Raw genomic sequence first — 18,510 nt, 5'->3', positions numbered from 1 at the left:
TGCAGCCCAGGACGGCTTTGAATGCAGCCCAACACAAATTCATAAGCTTTCTTAAAACATTATGAGATTTTCTTTTGATTTTTTTTTCAGCTCATCAGCTATCATTGGTGTATCATTGGTGTATTTTATGTGTAGCCCAAGGCAATTCTTTTTCCACTGTGGCCCAGAGAAGCCAAAAGATTGGACACCTCTGCCCTAATTTATATATTGAAGCCCTAGCTCTGAATGTGGCTGTATTTGGAGATAGCATATATTATTATTATTGGTTTTTTTTTTTTTTTTTAGAGACAGGGTCTCACTCTGTTGCCCAGACTAGAGTGTAGTAGTGTGATCATAGCTCACACAGCTTCAAACTCCCAGGCTCAAGTGCTCTTCTTACCTCAGTGTTCTGAGTAGCTAGGACAACAGGTGTGTGCCACTGTACCTGACACTCGGCTAACTTTTAAAAATTTTTGTAGAGACAAGGCTGTCACTCTGTTGCCTAAGCTGGTCTTGAACTCTTGGCCTCAAATGATCTTCCTGTCTTAGGCCTTCCAAAGTGCTGGGATTACAGGTGTAAGCCACCATGCCTGGCCTGGAGATGGGCCCTGTAAGGACATAGGAAGGGTTAATAAGTGGGTTTGTATGGGTAGGACACTAATCAGATAGAACTGGTGCCCTTGTGAAATGAGGAGACTCCAGAGTACTCTCTCTCTGTCTCTCCCCGCCCCCCGCACTGCCTCCCTGAGCACACACGAAGATGAGGCCATAGGAGGACACAGTGAGAAGGTGGCTGTTTGCATCCAGGAAGAGAGGCCTCACCAGAAACCAACCCTCATGGCACCTTGACCTTGGATTTCTCTACTCCAGAGCTGTGAGAAAATAAATTTCTGTTGTTGAAGCCTCCCTGTCTGTGCTATTTTGTTATGGTAGCCAGAGCCAATAATACAGGAATAGTTCCTCATTCTTCAGGTCTTGCCTTGAATATTTATTCATTCATCCAGTAAATGTATTGAGTGCCTACTCTCTGCCAGACATTGTAGGAGTTCTATGTATATCAACTCATTTATCACTTACGCAGGGAAACCTTTGAAATGATGTCATATTTCCCTGTTGTATGTTTTCAAAATATCCTGGTATTCCTCACATTTAGAAATCACAGATCCAGCTGGCACAGTGGCTCACACCTGTAATCTCAGCACTTTGGGAGGCCAAGGTGGGAGTATCACTTGAGCCCAGGAGTTTGAGACCAGACTGGGCAACATGGTGAGATCATGTCTCTACAAAAAAAATAGCCAGGTGGCATGCACCTATAGTCCCAGCTACTCAGGAGGCTGAGATGGGTGAATTGCTTGAACCTGGGAGGTCAAGGCTGCAGTCAGCCGTGATCATGCCACTGCTTTCCACTTGTGACAGCGAGACCCTGTCTCAAAAAAAAAAAAAACCAAAACAAACAAACAAAAAAAAAGAAATCACAGAATCACAGATCCACGGAATTATTTCATTCATTCATTCAACAAATAGCATTGAGCACCTTCTTTTTCTTTTTTCTTCTTTTTTGAGATGGAATCTTGCTCTGCCACCAAAGCTGGAGTGCAGTGGCGTGATCTTGGCTCACTGCAACCTCTGCCTCTGGGGTTCAAGTGATTCTCCTGCCTCAGACTCCTTAGTAGCTGGGATTACAGGCACCCGCCACCATGCCTGGCTAGCTTTTGTATTTTTAGTAGAGACGGAGTTTTGCCATGTTGGCCAGGCTGGTCTGGAACTCCTGACCTCAGGTGATCTGCCTGCCTTGGCCTCCCAAAGTGCTGGGATTACAGGTGTCAGCCACTGTGCCCCACACCATTACAAACGCTTGGAATATGTGAGGGAACAACATAGACACAAATCCTTGCCCTCACCAGTGTTCTATGCTTCACAGTTCCTCACACATAATAAATGTTTAAGAAATGTGGGCCAGGCGCGGTGGCTCATGCCTGTAATCCCAGCACTTTGAGAGGCCTAGGCAGGTGGATCATGAGGTCAGGGGTTCAAGATCAGCCTGGCCAACATGGTGAAACTCCATCTCTACTAAAAATACAGAAATTAGCCAGGCATGGTGGTGGATGCCTGTAATCCCAGCGACTCATGAGGCTGAGGCAGGAGACTCTCTTGAACCCAGAAGGTGGAGGTTGCAGTGAGCTGAGATCGTGCCACTGCACTCCAGCCTGGGCAACAGAGCAAGACTGTCTCAAACAACAACAACAACAACAACAACAACAACAACAACAACAACAACAAAAAGATGTTTAAGAAATGCTTGTGGAATGAATTACTGAATCAGCATTTGAATATAAGATCCCTTGGACCTAAAGTCACAGAACCGCAGGTCTCTGCCAATGTCAGGATCCTTTATCCTATTACCTCATTGCTGCAGAGAGCTTGCCCCACAAAAGGGCCCAGGGCTTGTGATAACATGAAGGCAGGGAATTCATCCATCTATTCATTCATTTATTTGCTCATTCAACAAACATGTGTTAGGGCTGGGCTTTGTGTCCAGCAGGGCACTACAACTTGTCCAAGGTCACATAGCTGTGTGTCCAAGGTCACAGGTCTGCGAGTAGAATCTAGTATGAATGATTCCACCTGGGATTTTCTTCAGTGTCTTTCTCAGCTCTGGCCAGGTAAGTTTGAAGATATGTGTGGGGTGGAGGGGAGAGGGACGAGAGGTGAGTGGAGGAAATCATCAGCATGAAGACACCATTCATTCATTCATTCATTCATCCATTCATTCCATTCAGGAAACACACTTCGGACACTGAATGTGCCAGAACCTGTGCAGGAAGAGGGTTGGGGGACAAGCTATATGGGATGCTGTCTTTGCCTTCCAGGAGGGAGCTCACAGCCCAGGCTTGAGGGCACTGAAAGGCAGAAGAGTTCTTGGTCCAACTGGGGACAACGTCATAAATTTGCTTCAGGAACTCCCAGTTAGCTAAGGAGAAACATTCCTGCCTCAGGAGAGACCCCTCTGCAATGGTGAATACATAGTTCTTGTCCCAGGAAGACCTCCTTCTGAGGAGGGAGCCTCAGTGTGTCCCAGGATAGTTTCCAGTCGGGTGGGGGGACCCTTGGTCTCGGGGGAATTCCCAGTCTGACCCAGCCCTTGCCCTAAGAGATCTCAGCCTGATGGGGGATACACAAAGCCCACTCTCTGGGAGCTCCCAGTCAGATGGGAGAGGTAGGCTGAATAGATCCACTCTATACACAGGGGGAGGAACAGGAGACCGCATGTGGACCGAAACTAACGAACCACTCACTCACACTAAACTGAGTTAGCGAGTCCTGTTGGTCTTTCTGAAAAGCAAAGACATTTTGAACACGTGAAAGCAGGGTGGGTTGAGGTGTTGCGCAGAAGTGGAAAAGGGAAGGAACTTTCTTCCCCTGTTCCTTCCCCGCTCCCTCCAGAAAGGTATTTCTGGAACTCTCCAGTTGGTCTGGGATCTGGGCAACTGCTGTGTGTCCCAGTCTGTCAGCCCCTCAGCTGTCACTCTGCTCCCAAAAATAGCAATGGTTGAGGGGAGGGAGAGGAAGCTGTTTATCTGGGATAGATGTGGAAAGGTGCATTAGAGCTGTGCCCAGGGAGGGAGTCTGCTGGGGGGTTCCTGTCCCTTCTGGATCTTTCTGTCACTCTTTGGAATGTTAATGCCTAAGCCACCCGCCAGGATACCCCAGAGTGGGGTGCTTGGGCGGAGGCTGGTCAGCACCTCCACGTGGTCATGACTGACCAGTCTGGGGAGGGGGAGGGCCCTGAGTATCAGTGACAGACTCCAGGGGCACCTGCCCCTGTGGCCAAATATGGTCCAGAGCCACCGGCTGAGGCAAGAAAATCTCTTGGGTGGGGGCTGGGAGGGGCAGACTGAGGCTGGCTGGCTGGAGGTTGACACAGGAGTGCTCAGGGGAGCAGCATCACAAGAGGGCAGATCGAAAGCATTGTCCTTGCTGAAAAAGTGAGCATGGGCCTGGGGTGTGCCCTGGACTGGGGAGGGAGACGGCAGACTTCTAAGACCTGCAACGAGAGTTCAGGCCTTTGGCACAAACTGAGTGGCTTTGCCTGCTCAGGCTGGGAGGGACAGAGAGTGAGGCACAGGGACTCTCAACTTGGGCCAGGCTCTGAGCAAATGCTATAATGTCCTCATGGGGCAATAGATTTGGGGGTTCTGGGGGTGGATCCCTTCCAGGCAGAATCCTCACCATCCTCTCTGGTGTGAGGGGACCCTGGAGCTCCGGACCTCAGGCCAGGAGCCCAGCCCTGGGTCTGCAGTGAGGGGCTGACCAGACAGAGCTTCTCCTGTCCTAGCAGATGGCAGAGGTGGAAGCGGTACAGCTGAAGGAGGAAGGGAACCGGCATTTCCAGCTCCAGGACTACAAGGCCGCCACAAAGAGCTACAGCCAGGCCCTGAAGCTGACCAAGGACAAGGCCCTGCTGGCCACGCTTTATCGGAACCGGGCAGCCTGTGGCCTGAAAACGGTCTGGGGCAGGGCAGGGCACAGGGTGGGAGTGAGGCAGAGGGGCTTTGGGGCTGAGTGGCAGCCCCTTCACCCTGATAGAAATTGCCCTTCATCCCAGCCGACTCTCCTGGATGCCTGGGGTTGGAGAAGGGTGCCTCCAACCCCCTGACCCATGCCCTGCAAAGACAGAAATTCATCCAGAGCAGAATCAGCCCAATGCCAGGTGCTTTCATGTGTTATTCACGGCATCTTACTAATGGCCCATGAGATAGCTGTTGTTGTCCTCCCCCTATTGCAGGTAAGAAACTCGGGATCCAGAGGGCTTCATTAACTTGCCCAAGCTCTCCCAAGTAGTAGCAGAGCCGAGATTCAAACCTGGGTTTGCCTGATGTCAAAGCCTGTCCTCTTTGCCATGCCTATGAGGAGCATGCCCTGGGCCTCTGACAGCCTGCAGCTCCCCCAGGAAACCCTCTCCCCACACTGTGGGGACACTCTCTGGCCATCTCTGCATTGGGCCCACATTAACCAAGTCTCCTTCTCCTTCCCCTTTCCTCAGGAGAGCTACGTCCAGGCAGCTTCAGATGCCTCCAGAGGTGAGCCCCTCCCACCCCCAAGCTTGCCCTGTCACATTCTCCTCTGCATGGCCTGGGTTTTAATCTAGTTACCATTTTGGGGAAGAAACAGTGAGTATGGAGTGACTTCAGAAGGGAGAGAACAAGCTGGGGAAGGGACTGGAAACATATCCTGTGAAGAGCAGTTGAGGGAAGCTGCAATATTTAGCCCAGAAAAGGCAACTCCCAGGTGGGTCAGAGAGCTGCCTTCAAATTCCTAAAAGGCTGTCACAAGGAAGAAGGATTGGATTTCATCTCAAGGGTTCCAGGGCTGGGCAATGTTACAGGGAACACATTTCAGGCAGGGAGAGGGAAATGTTTTCTGATTAAGCTGCCTGGCTGTCTTTTGTTGTTGTTGTTGTTGTTTGTTTTGTTTTGTTTTTTGGGTTTGGTTTTGTTTTGTTTTTTTGAGATGGAGTCTTGCTCTGTTGCCCAGACTGGAGTGCAATGGCATGATCTCAGCTCACTGCAACCTCTGCCTCCTGGGTTCAAGCAATTCTCCTGTCTCAGCCTCCCAAGTAGCTGGGATTATAGGCACCTGCCACCATGCCCGGCTAATTTTTGTATTTTTAGTAGAGACAAGGTTTCGCCATGTTGGCCAGGCTGGTCTCGAACTCCTGACCTTGTGATCTGCCTACCTTGGCCTCCCAAAGTGTTGGGATTACAGGCATCAGCCACTGCGCCAGGCCCGCCTGGCTGTCTTGAGGAGGAGGGAGCTCCCCACTGCTGGAGGTATGCAAGCACCGATTGGTTAAGCCCCTGGCAGGGATCCTGTAGCAGAGACTGGAGCATTAGGAATTGGATGACATGACCCTCAAGCTCTCTTCCCACCTTGAAACTCTGTGGATCTTACTGTCTCCCTAACAAAGGGGAGGTAAGGGCCAGAGAGTCCACATTGGGGGAAAATCTCCAAGGAAGACACAGAAGCGCAGCAAGAGCATGCTTCCTGGAGTTGGGGCAGTGGGGCTGGTGGTCTGTAGTCTGGCTCCCTAAGGCCCTCATCCCCCGTCTCCCCTCAATAGCCATCGACATCAACTCCTCGGACATCAAGGCTCTGTATCGGCGATGCCAGGCACTGGAGCACCTGGGGAAGCTGGACCAGGCCTTCAAAGACGTGCAGCGTTGTGCCACCCTCGAGCCACGGAACCAGAACTTCCAGGAGACGCTGAGGAGACTCAACACCAGCATTCAGGAGAAGGTGAGCTGGGCCTCTTCCCACAACCCTTGGCTGCCCAGCCCCTCTCTTCATTCCTAGTAGGAATGGATTAGGGAGGTGGGTCATCAGGGCAGGGCTAGCCCTACCTCCACATTCTGAGATAGAGACAGCAAGTGGCATGGGCAGGCTGCACAGAACAGCTAAGCAGGTGCTTCTATCTGTGATGCTTGTTTGAGGGCACAAGCCAGCCAACGCTAGAACACAGGTCTTTTAAATTCCAGATGGGGCCAGGCACAGTGGCTCGTGCCTATAATCCCAATACTTTGGGAGGCTGAGGCAGGCAGATCACTTGAGGTCAGGTAGTTTGAGACCAGCCTGGACAACATGGGGAAACCCCGTCTCTACTGAAAATACAAAAAATAGCCGGGTGTGGTGGGGGCGCCTGTAGTCCCAGCTACTCAAGAGGCTGAGGCAGGAGAATTGTTTGAACCTGGGAGGTGGAGGTTGCAGTGAGCTGAGATCATGTGCCATCGCACTTCAGCCTGGGCTACAGAGCAAGACTGTCTCTCCCACCCCCGCTCCCCCCCAAAAAAATTCCAGATGGAGGCTTAGAAATATTATTATAACTTAGTATGGCTGCAACATGATCTCTCTCTCTTTCTATGTATTATAAAATACATGGGAATTGAGGACATTGATGAGGGATAGAGGAGAGCCAGGCCCCATTAGGAGCATGATTGCTTTTTTTGAGACAGATTTTCGCTTTGTTGCCCAGGCTGGAGTGCAGTGGCATGATCTCAGCTGCTCACTCCAACCTCTTTCTCCTGGGTTTAAGCAATTCTTGTGCCTCAGCCTCCCAAGTACCTGGGATTACAGACGTGCACCACCACACCTGGCTAATTTTTGTATTTTTCCATAGGCCACATTTCCCGCGCCCCACCGCGGGGCGGGGATTCTAATTTTTGTATTTTTGATAGAGATGGGGTTTCACCATGTTGGCCAGACTCTCTCGAACTCCTGGCCTCATGTGATCCACCCACCTCAGCCTCCCAAAGTGCTGGGATTACTGATGTGAGCCAGGAGCATAAAATATTTTCTAGGAAATGGAGTAGGGTGCGGAGAACCTGGACCAGAGGTGAGAAATCCTGAACCCTAGTCCTGGCTCAGCTGCTAGTTTTTGTGGGGCATCTCTTGGGGTGTTGGTTTCCTCTCTGTAAGAGCCATAAGGTAATTGATCACTCAGCCCCTTGCTCCAAGACTCAATAACTTCTACACATCTGGAGAAGCCCTGTGGTAGGACCACAGCATGCTGTCCAGGGTGCAGACTCAAGGACTGAGGAAATATCAACTAAGGAGAGATTCAGAGAGGGATAGGTGAAGGAAAGACCTCTCCGCACCCCTAAAGGAAATGAGCACAAGGCTGGGTGCGGTGGCTCACGCCTGTAATCCCAGCACTTTGGGAGGCCAAGGCGGGAGGATCACTTGAGCCCAGGAGTTGGAGACCAGCCTGGGCAACATAGGGAGAGACGCTGTTCCTACCAAAAATTAAAAATAAATTAAAAATAGGCTGGGTGCGGTGGCTCACGCCTGTAATCCCAACACTTTGGGAAGCCGAGGTTGGTGAATTACCTGACATCTGGAGTTCGAAACCGGCCTGGCCAACATGGTGAAACCCCGTCTCTATTAAAAATAAAAAAATTAGCTGGGCGTGGTGGCACATGCCTGTAATCCCAACTACTCACAAGGCTGAGACAGGAGAATCACTTGAACCTGGGAGGCAGAGGTTACAGTGAGCAGAGATCGTGCCACTGCACTCCAGCCTGGGTGACAGAGCAAGACTCCATCTCAAAAAAAAAAATTAAAAATTAAAAAATGTGCTCAGAAGTAGGTGGGAGTAGTGTGGAACCCCCAAACAAAGTAAAAGGAGGTTCAAAACAAGCTGGCGGAGTGAAGGATGATGATCAGTTAGGTCACTTTATGGAGGACCCAGGGCAGTGGGGTTGGAGTGGGGACTGTGAGGGACTAGATATCCAAACAAAATGAGTTCAATTTGCTTGAAACAGAGCTTGAAAGCTGCTTCATCTACATTTCAAGTGTGTTAAAAAGAAAAAAAAGAAAGCTGCTTCAGGATTCTGAGTATGGAGACATATTTCTGTTTTATCCCTATTTAAATGTCTAATAGCAGATTGTTTACTAGACTGTAAAACTTGGCTGAAGATCCTTTACGCCTTCCCAGACTATTGTGATGTCTAAATGGGATAACAAATGTAACCAGATGGTGAGCCTTCAGGGGCAAGGACTTGATTTTGTTCACAATTCTATTGTATTTATTAATTCATCGTACTTATCCAGTAAATGTTTGTCGAATGAATACATACATGAATGAACGTATGTGCGGGAGCCCAGAGTAGACACCCTGATATTTACTGAGATGAACTGAATGTGGAGCTGAAATGACGTGGACCCCACCTGCCTCCTTCCCCACTCCCTCCTCTCTCCTCAGCTCCGAGTGCAGTTCTCCACAGACTCGAGGGTACAGAAGATGTTTGAGATCCTCTTGGACGAAAACAGTGAGGCTGATAAGCGGGAAAAGGTGAGTGCTGGCCAGTGCCATCCAGCCAGCAGAAGGACCCGCCAGTCTGGACAGCGACATCATTCCAAGGGGGAAGGGGGACCAGAGGCCTGTCTTTGCAGCCCAGGAAGGAAAATTGGCCAAAGGTTAAGCACATTGGAACACAGTGTAAACCATAAGAAGGACTGAGATTTGGGTGAATCTAGTGAGGAGAGTCATGCAGCAAGGTTGGATCCTGTCTTTATTTGAAATTTTGATGTTTTGTTCATCATGGATTTTTCTGGCATTGATTTTGATTTTTAAAAATATAGCATTGATTGATTTATTATTCAATTATTGAGTTCTTTGGTGCCCCTTTAAATTTTGCACCCAAGGCAAGTACCTCACTGGCCTCACTATAATTTCGGCCCTGAGAAATAATGGCCCATTAAAATAATGTTTTATTTCATTAAAAAATATTGAAAGAAGTCATTCTGAAAAATTTAAATATTTACCAACATAATCATCCTCTTAACCAAACTTGTTACCTTTTTTTTTTATGTTTCCTTCTAGTGTTTCTGCAGAGGAAAAAAAATTGAACATTCGAGTGTTTTACATTTGCAAGAACTTGAGAGACAATGGGGAATTTTTGTTAGTTTTATGTTCAATAAATCCATAAACTAGGCAAATATCTTTCCTAACAGACTCTTGTGAGAACATAATAAGTTGTTATAGATAAAATAAGGTTTTTAGGTGTTTTTTTTTTTGTTTATTTGTTTTTTGTTTTTTTTTTGGAAAAGTACAAAGCCCTTAGTTGATAGTGATGGTTCTGGTCACGCTTGCTTGGAATTCTCTAATCAGCCCTCTCCCCAGCACCCAACTCAACATCTCTTTGCCCACCTCCTCCCCTTCCCCTTCTTCCACCTCCTGTGTTTCTCAGCCCTGGCTTCTCAGGTCCTGCTTGAGACCTGGAGCCTTTTATTTTAAGGTTCATGCATCCTTAAGTTGGAAGGCTTTAGGTGGGAAGAGACTTGGGAACCTGCTTGCTCAACTGCCTAAATTTACAGATGAAGAGTCTGGGGTCCAGAGAAGTGCCGTGACTCACCCAAGCTCATACAGCTAGCAGGGAGCAGAATCAGAACTCAAACCCAGGGCTTTCAGGTCCCATCTAGTGTTTTTGCTGCTCACTTCCTGGGAAGTTCAGATTCCCCTGAACAGGAAAATCAACAAAATGTTTAAGGAAATCATTCTCCGTGTAAAAACACTTCATTTCTCCACCTTTTTTCTAGTCCTTCTCTGTAAGCATTATATACATCTTTATTTTAACATAAGTGCAATTGGAGTAAACATTTGATCCTGATTCTGCATACCAATGCTTTTTCCATTGCTCTTAGTCTTTTTATTCATGACTTTAATGGCTGCAATGTATTTCATCCAGTTGGTCTTGATGCAAATTACTTGGCTTTTTTTCTTGAATTATGTTCTTGGGTTGTGTTTCCAGGAGGAGGATTACCAAGGTGAGATAATAGAACAATGTTCTGAAGATCCAGTCTTTGCACTGGCTCTTGTACTTGGCCCATGGTCCAGGCCTGGGTGGCCATACCTCCCTCACGACCCTTATTGCCTCTTCCTCCTTCAGGCTGCCAACAATCTCATTGTCCTAGGCCGTGAGGAAGCAGGGGCTGAGAAGATCTTCCAGAACAATGGAGTAGCCTTGCTACTGCAGCTTCTGGACACTAAGAAGCCTGAGCTGGTGCTGGCTGCAGTGCGGACCCTGTCGGGCATGTGCAGCGGCCACCAAGCCAGAGTAAGTGCCTGGCTGTGGGGCATGTGGAGCAGATGACTGCTGGTCCAAGGATCCGGAGGGTGACGTGTGGTCAGGGCTGTGGCTGGCATCAATGGAACCAGATAAAAAGTCAAAGAGTGCTCCAGTCTCTTTTTCCCTTTCAGTTGGAAATGGGTTTGACTAAGCAAAGACAAGTTACTGACAGTGCTTAAGGCAGAAGTGATGAATGCAAAGGCTATGATATTTTACATTTTTTCTTGCTAAGTCTTTGAAACCCAGTGTGTATTTTACACTCCAGCACATCTCCATATGGTCCTGCCACCGTGCAAGAGCTCAACGGCCCCATGTGGCCAGTGGTCACTGTATTGGATGGCACAACTCTGACCTCCAGAGATGGGCATGGCTTGTGTCAAGAGGTTTCCAGGACAGAGGGGCCCATGAGGCAATGGCTGCCTGGGCTGATTTCTCTACTGCATGGGATGGGGTGGGGAGGATTATCACATCCTCTCTAACCTGCATGGCAGCTAGAAGGGAGGGGCAAGGCAGCTGACCATGGTTCTTGCTGGGGTTCTAGGCCACAGTGATTCTGCATGCAGTGCAGATAGACCGAATCTGTAGCCTCATGGCCGTGGAGAATGAGGAGATGTCTCTGGCTGTCTGCAACCTGCTCCAAGCCATCATTGACTCCTTGTCTGGGGAGGACAAGTGGGAGCATCGAGGGAAGGAGGAGGCCCTGGTTCTAGGTAGGAAACATTCTTCAGTTTTGATTCAAGGGGATGGGGAAAGAAAAGGTCAGCTGCTACCTCAGACTGGGAATTCCCTGTACGTGGGGGTGGCTTGGTTTTATGTATTTTCTTTTCTTCTCTTTTTTTGAGATGGGGTCTTACTCTGTCACCCAGGCTGGAGTGCAGTAGCGCAGTCTAGACTCACTGCAACCTCCTGGGTTCAAGCACTTCTCCTGCCTCAGCCTCCCAAGTATCTGGGACTACAGGCACATACCATCATGCCTGCCTAATTTTTGTGTTTTTGGTAGAGACAGGGTTTCTTCATGTTGGCCAGGCTGGTCTCAAACTCCAGACCTCAGGTGATCTGCCTGCCTTGGCCTCCCAAAGTGCTGGGATTACAGGCATGAGCCACTGCACCTGGCCTGTTATATGTATTTTCTGATTATAAAAGTAACAGGCATAGCTGCAGTATTCACAATTGCTAAAAGATGGATACAACTGAAACGTCTATTGGTGGGTGACTGGATGAGCAAAATGTGGTATACACATACGATGGAATATTAGTCAGCCTTAAAAAGAAAGGAAAATTTGACACATGCGACAACGTCAATGAACATTGAGGACATTATGCTAGTGAAATAAGCCAGCCAAAAGACAAATACTGCATGAATCCACTCATATGAGATACTTAGAGTAGTCAAATTCATGGAGATAGAAAGTAGAATAGTGTTTGGCAGAGGATGGAAGAGGGGAAATGGGGGGTTATTTTCTAATGGGGACAAAGTTTCAGTTTTGCAAGATGAAAAACATTCTGTGGATAGATTGTGGTGATGTTTGCACAATGATGTGAATATACTTAATGCCACTGAACTGAACATTTAAAAATGGTTAAAATGGGGCCAGGCGCAGCGACTCACACCTGTAATCCCAGCACTTTGGGAGGCCGAGGTGGATGGATCATGAGGCCAGGAGTTCAAGACCAGCCTGACCAACATGGTGAAAACCTGTCTCTATTAAAAATACAAAAAGTAGCCGGGCAGCTTTTTGGCTGAAGCAGAAGAATCGTTTGAGCCCAGGAGGCGAAGGTTGCAGTGAGCCGAGATTGCACCACTGCACTCCAACCCGAGTGACAGAGTGAGACTCCGTCTCAAAAAAAAAAAGGTTAAAATGGTAAATTTTATGTAAATTTTACCACAGCGTAAAAAAAGTAACAGAGGCTTATTGAAGACATTCGGGAAAATATAGAACTACGTAAAAATGAGAATAAATGCCTATAATTACCCATTCAGGTAATCACTATTACCATTACCACATGTATCTTTCCTCTCTTTTTTTTTAAACCATCAATATTTAACAAAATTGGAATTCTGCTATGAATAGTTATATGTTTTTTTCTGCACTGAGCATTATATTAATATTGCATACCATTTAATATTCTTAAAAAGGATTCCTTTGATTTTAATAATTAATTTTACATTTGTTTCCTGCATATGCACATACAGACTCATGCTTCTCCCTGCACATCCAGGTCCTAGGCATCAATTTAGAAGATATTGCTCTGGCTGGGAGGGCCAAAGAGGCAGGTTCACTCAGAAAACTTTATTTTCAAGAATATCATAATCTTCCCTTGTATGGATTATTCATCAATCAGCTCTATATTATTGGAGATTTCAGTTATTTCCAATTTGCATGTTTATACAAAACTCTCCAGGAGCCATTTTTGCATCTATGCTTGCATTTATAATTTATTTTTATTTATATTTATTTATTTATTTATTTATTGAGATGGAGTCTTGCTCTGTTGCCCAGGCTGGAGTGCGGTGGCACGATCTCAGCTCATTGCAACCTCCACCTCCCGGGTTTAAGCGATTCTCCTGCCTCAGCCTCTGCTAATTTTTGTATTTTTAGTAGAGACGGGATTTTGCCATGTTGGCCAGGCTGGTGTCAAACTCCTGAGCTCAGGTGATCCGCCCGCCTCTGCCTCCCAAAGTACTGGGATTACAGGTGTGAGCCACCATACCTGGCCACATTTATAATTATTTCCTGGGGTCAAATTCCTAGAAAAGGAGCACTGGGTCAAAGGCTATGAAAATAACTAATGTTCTTTCTATATCTTGCTCTCTAATTCCTTTCTGAGAGGCTGCATCAATTTATACTCTCACCAAGCAATGATGAGAGTCTCCATTTTAACACATTCTCATCAGATTTGAATGCTATCCTTCTTAAAGATATTTGCCTATCCAGTAGATTAAAAATTATCGTGTTAGATTCAAACTAAATTATTCATCAGATTGATCATTTTTCTGTATCTTTATTAGCCATTTGGATTCCTTTGTCTTTGGATGGTTTGTTCATGTTGTTACCTATTTCTTAATGTTGTTCTTATTTGTCTATAAGAGGTTTTTTTTGTTGTTTGTTTGCTTTGAGACAGAGTCTTGTCTATCATTCAGGCTGGACTGTAGTAATGCAATCACAGCTTACTGCAGCCTCAAACTTCTGGGCTCAATCCTTCCACCTCAGCTTCTGGAGTTACTAGGACTACAGGCTCATGCCACCATGCCTGGCTAATTTTTAAATTTTTCATAGAGACAGGGTCTCACTTTCTTGCCCAGGCTGGTCTCAAACCCCTGGCCTCAAGTGATCCTCCTGCTGTGGCCTCCCAAAATATTGGGATTACAGGCCACTGCGCCCAGCCCTGAAGTCCTGGATTCTTGATGTGACTCTGACTTACTATTATTATAATGGTCAGCTAGTCACTTTCCTTTTCTGAGCTAGAATTTTTGGAAGATCCAAGATGGCCCTGCTTGTGTGGCTGGCAGTCAACTGGAAATGTTGACCTTGTGGCCTTGTGACCTTGTTGATCTTGTGGCCTTGCTAGTGGCCAGCTTGGGTTTCTATAGAACATGGTGGCTGGATTCTAAATGGACAAGCCCCAATGTGCAAGTGCCATGTAAGCCTCTGGTTGTGCCACAGGTCACATACGCAGCCCAGGGCCAGTGTTGGAGGAGATTACCCAAGAGCATTTATAATGAGTGTCGTGTTTCCCAGGGAGACACCAATTCACAATCTTCCATGACTTCCTTGGGTTGAACATCTCTGCTACAAAATTCTTCCACGTATTGATTTCCACTCTATCCCCTTGTAGCTTCCATGTGCCTCTGGTCCAAAGTCTGCCCTCTGGAGCCTCACAGAAGGAGTCTGTTATCTCACTCTCATTACATGCCTCTGTCTGAAGATGAGCTGTCACATCTGCTTACATCTTTCCTTCTTTAGGCGATGGAGCTGTATTCCTTCATCAGTTATTTATCTGACATGGTTTGGAGAGCTTTACTTTTTGGTTTGCCTGCCTTTGGGCTCCATCCTAGAATGAGAGCAAAAATCTCTAAGTATCTGGGAGGGCAAAATCAGAAAAAAAGGCATTTGCCTTTTAAGATCTACCAGTGGGCAGGAAGTCCCGGCGTCACAGGCAAAAGCTTGAATTCAGGCTCCCAGCATGCCTGAATCTGTGGGGAGTGAAATGTCCCTAAAAAGTATAAATTCCCCTTCTGGAAAGCATTTTATTAAATCAGTTTATTAGAAACCACATAAAGTGTCCCTGGATCTCTGCCAGTCACTGGTAGGAGTGAAGAACTTTCTAAGAATCTGAACTGCTCAAGGATGGAATGAGCTGTTGTAGAAGTCAGGGTTCAGGGTGGCTGGAGGACCACTTGGGGGTGTTGTCTAGGGATTTCTCTCCCTTTTTCCGGGTGAGATGGGCAACACTATACTCCCCTGGGAATTCACATATTCAGGAAGTAGTGGATTCAGTACTTCCAGAGTCTAGAAGCTGCTGCTCTTCTTGGTCATATATATGTGAGATTTCCTACCCGTCTCTACTTACCCCTGTCCTCTTTTTCTTCAGACACCAAGAAGGACCTGAAGCAGATCACCAGCCACCTGCTGGACATGCTAGTCAGCAAGAAGGTGTCTGGCCAGGGCAGGGATCAGGCGCTGAACCTCCTAAATAAGAATGTCCCCAGGAAGGACCTTGCCATTCACGACAACTCACGTACCATCTATGTGGTGGATAATGGTGAGAAGAGGGGAAGGTTTGGGGCTTGCTCAAGCCTTTTAAGTGGGCACCAGGGCACTGAACAGAAAATGGAAGATGTGAGGCTCTTGAAGGGGTCTTCAGTTCTAACTGAAAAGATGAGAAAAGGCATTGGCCCATCAGGATCCACCAGTGGGCTTGTGAAGATGCAGGTCAAGCCTCTGAATTCAGAGCCTGAACATGCCCAGGAAGTGCCCAAACACATCCCCAAAACATGTGGGTGGAGCAACCTAGCAAATGGGGACAAGGACTCCACCAACCACAGGATAAAATTCCAGAAGTCTCATGGTTGGTAAAATACTTCACAGGCCTTTCAAAAGGGAGGAAATTGCATCAAGTATAGTTTATATATAGCACAGTGAGAATGTTTGTAAACCCAAAAGTATCTGAGACAGGTCTCAATCAATTTAGAAGTTTATTTTGCCAAGATTACGGACATGCCCCGCAGACAGGAAACACAGAATCACAGAAACAGTCTGTGGTCTGAGCCTTTCTCCAAAGATGATTTTAAGGGCTTCAATATTTTAAGGGGAAAGACAGCCTGGAGGGGAAAGAGGGAGGGTGTGGTCACATTACATGAATGCACATGTTGGAAGAGAAAGGAGGAGGTAGGGGAATAGTCAAATAGTCAATTACATATTTGTCTCCTGCTCAGTAAATGACCACTTTACATAAGATAAGGTGAACATAGAATGGACATATTTAAGCACTAGAGTAATTTATTAAACCTTTGGAGATATTTAACCTTTTATCTGTAGCTATCTGCTTAGGAATAAAAGGAAAGGCAGTTTCTTGCCATGATTCAGCTTTCACCTTAATTTTTTTCCTTTGGTTTAGGGAGTTGGGGGTCCCAAGATTTTATTTTTGTTTATCTATCTATTTCTTTCTTTTTAAAGACAGAGTCTCACTCTGTTGCTCATGCCAGAGTGCAGTGGCGTGATCATAGTCACTGCAACCTCAAACTCCTGGGTTGCAGTGATCTTCCTACCCCTCAGCCTCCCGAGTAGCTGGGACCACAGGCACGCACCATCATGCCGGGCTAACGTTTTTCTTTTGTAGAGATGTGGTTTCACTATGTTGCCCAGGCTGGTCTCAAACTCCTGGGCTCAAGTGGTCCTCCCACCTCGGCCTAACCAAAGTGCTGGAATTACAGGCATGAGCCACCAAGCCACTTCCAGGCACTTTTTTTTTTTTTTTTTTTTTTTTTGAGACGGAGTTTTGCCCTTGTAGCCCTGGCTGGAGTGCAATGGCGTGATCTTGGCTCACTGAAACCTCTACCTCCTGAGTTCTCCTGCCTCAGTCTCCCAAGCAGCTGGGATTACAGGTGCCCGCCACCATGCCCAGCTAATTTTTTTGTATTTTTAGTAGAGGTGGGGTTTTGCCATGTTGGCCAGGCTGGTTCCAGGCACTTTTAATTCCCTCCTAACATCTAGAGTTTCATGCCTCCCAGCTTTTACCTGGAATGTTCTTCCTCCCACTTCCCTGTACTACCCAAGGTCTGACCAGCTCCAAGCCACCTCTAAAACCTGGCTCCGAAATCCACCTGTCTGTTGCCCCAGAGGCAACATAGTGTAACAGCTAACATCACAGGCTTTGAAATCAGACGGGATTGGGAGCGTGCCCTTGCTATGTCACTGGGCAACTTACTTGACTTGTCCTGGGCAACTTACTTGACTTCTCTAAGTCTTGTTTTTCTCCTCTGAAAGATGGAAATAATGATTCCTAACCAGTAGGGTTATTGTTAAGATTAGATGAAGTTAATGTGTATAAAGCTCTTGGCATGTAGTAAGTGCTCAGAATAAATTGCAGATCTTATTTTGTTGAAGTGAATCACTCATCTTCAGTGTTACCCTTCTATACTTATCACATCTCATTGTAATCTTCATATGTCAGTTTTCCCTATTGTATTGTGAACTTTTGGAGGTCAGGGTTGTATCTGTTATTTTGGTAGCCAGTACCCCAAAGGTGCTCATTTATTTAACAAAGACATGACTGTTGAATTTGCCTGATGGTAATAGGAAGCCATTGAAGATTTTTAAACAGAAGAGATGAGAAGACATCATCATCATCATCATCATCATAAATGTAAATATGGCATTTACTAAATAAATACTTAATAAATTCACACTCAATAATAAACATTTATTGAGTGATAGTAATGTGTCTGAATTGATAGTAGAGTTTCCATACATTATCTCATTGAGCCCTCAAACTTTATGAGGTAGGTAGTATTATTCCCATTTTACAAATGAAGAAGCTGAGGCTTGAGGAAGGGAATATGAAATAGTATTTGGAGAAGACTGTACATCAGCCCATGGAATGTCAGCACTGGTAGAGTCCTCTGAGATCAACTAGTCCTGATTTTGTACACATAAAAATAGAGGCCCCCTAGAGGGAGGTGAATTGGTCAAGCTGGGGGCAGTGTCAGGTGTATAACCTGGGTCCTTTGATCCCATTCTAGGGCCTTTCATTCTGGATGAACCACATGTTTTCTACAGACAGGGCTGGAGAGAAGCTGATGATAACAAGTCACTGAGTGAGGGGTGTGTGTGAGGATGGAGCCCAGCAGGAATCTTAGGCTTGCCACTGTCTACCCTGCAGGTCTGAGGAAGATCCTGAAGGTTGTGGGGCAGGTTCCAGATCTGCCGTCCTGCCTGCCCCTGACTGACAACACCCGCATGCTGGCCTCTATCCTCATCAACAAGCTCTATGATGACCTGCGCTGTGACCCGGAGCGCGATCACTTCCGCAAGATCTGCGAGGAATACATCACGTAAGTTTCCTGGAGGCCTCACAAGGTCAGGCTCTGTCTTGGTTATCTATGGCTGTGTAACAAATTATCTCAAAATTTAGCAGCTCAAACAATAATGTTTTATTATCTCACACCAGAACAGAAATTTGGGAGTGGTTTGGCTGGGTGGCTCTGGCTTATGGTCTTTCATGAAGTTACGGTCATATGCTGGCTGGGGCTGCAGCCATCTGAAGGCTTGACGGGAGCTGGAAAATGCTTCCAAGATGGTGGACTCACACAGCTGGCACACTGGTGCTGGCTGTCGGTGGGAGGCCTTGGTTCCTCTCCCTGCAGACCTCTCTGCAGCCTGCTGAAGCATCTTCACTGCATGCC

The 18,510-nt window shown here is 46.8% G+C and overlaps 1 protein-coding gene across 2 annotated transcripts in view; it reads left to right on the top strand.

Annotated features, from left to right (window-relative positions):
* The first annotated feature begins 3,871 nt into the window (after positions 1-3,871).
* Positions 3,872-18,510, top strand: part of UNC45B (unc-45 myosin chaperone B) — a 40,851-nt gene continuing 26,212 nt past the window's right edge. The window contains exons 1-9 of one of the 2 annotated variants that reach the window (XM_019026170.4): positions 3,872-3,965; positions 4,319-4,486; positions 5,024-5,060; positions 6,101-6,276; positions 8,738-8,827; positions 10,425-10,592; positions 11,146-11,314; positions 15,198-15,368; positions 17,988-18,159. In XM_019026170.4, the coding sequence (XP_018881715.2) occupies positions 4,319-4,486; positions 5,024-5,060; positions 6,101-6,276; positions 8,738-8,827; positions 10,425-10,592; positions 11,146-11,314; positions 15,198-15,368; positions 17,988-18,159 (1,151 nt within the window). In that variant the 5' untranslated portion in view covers positions 3,872-3,965. Of the gene's footprint in view, positions 3,966-4,315; positions 4,487-5,023; positions 5,061-6,100; positions 6,277-8,737; positions 8,828-10,424; positions 10,593-11,145; positions 11,315-15,197; positions 15,369-17,987; positions 18,160-18,510 lie in introns of both variants that reach the window. The other variant, XM_019026169.4, reaches the window with a different exon arrangement.

The sequence above is a fragment of the Gorilla gorilla genome, chromosome 4 (genome assembly GCF_029281585.2).
Source record: "Gorilla gorilla gorilla isolate KB3781 chromosome 4, NHGRI_mGorGor1-v2.1_pri, whole genome shotgun sequence".
Classification (NCBI taxonomy): domain Eukaryota; kingdom Metazoa; phylum Chordata; class Mammalia; order Primates; family Hominidae; genus Gorilla; species Gorilla gorilla.
Note: the sequence above shows the minus strand (reverse complement) of the source record. Positions and strands in the feature narration are given on the sequence as shown.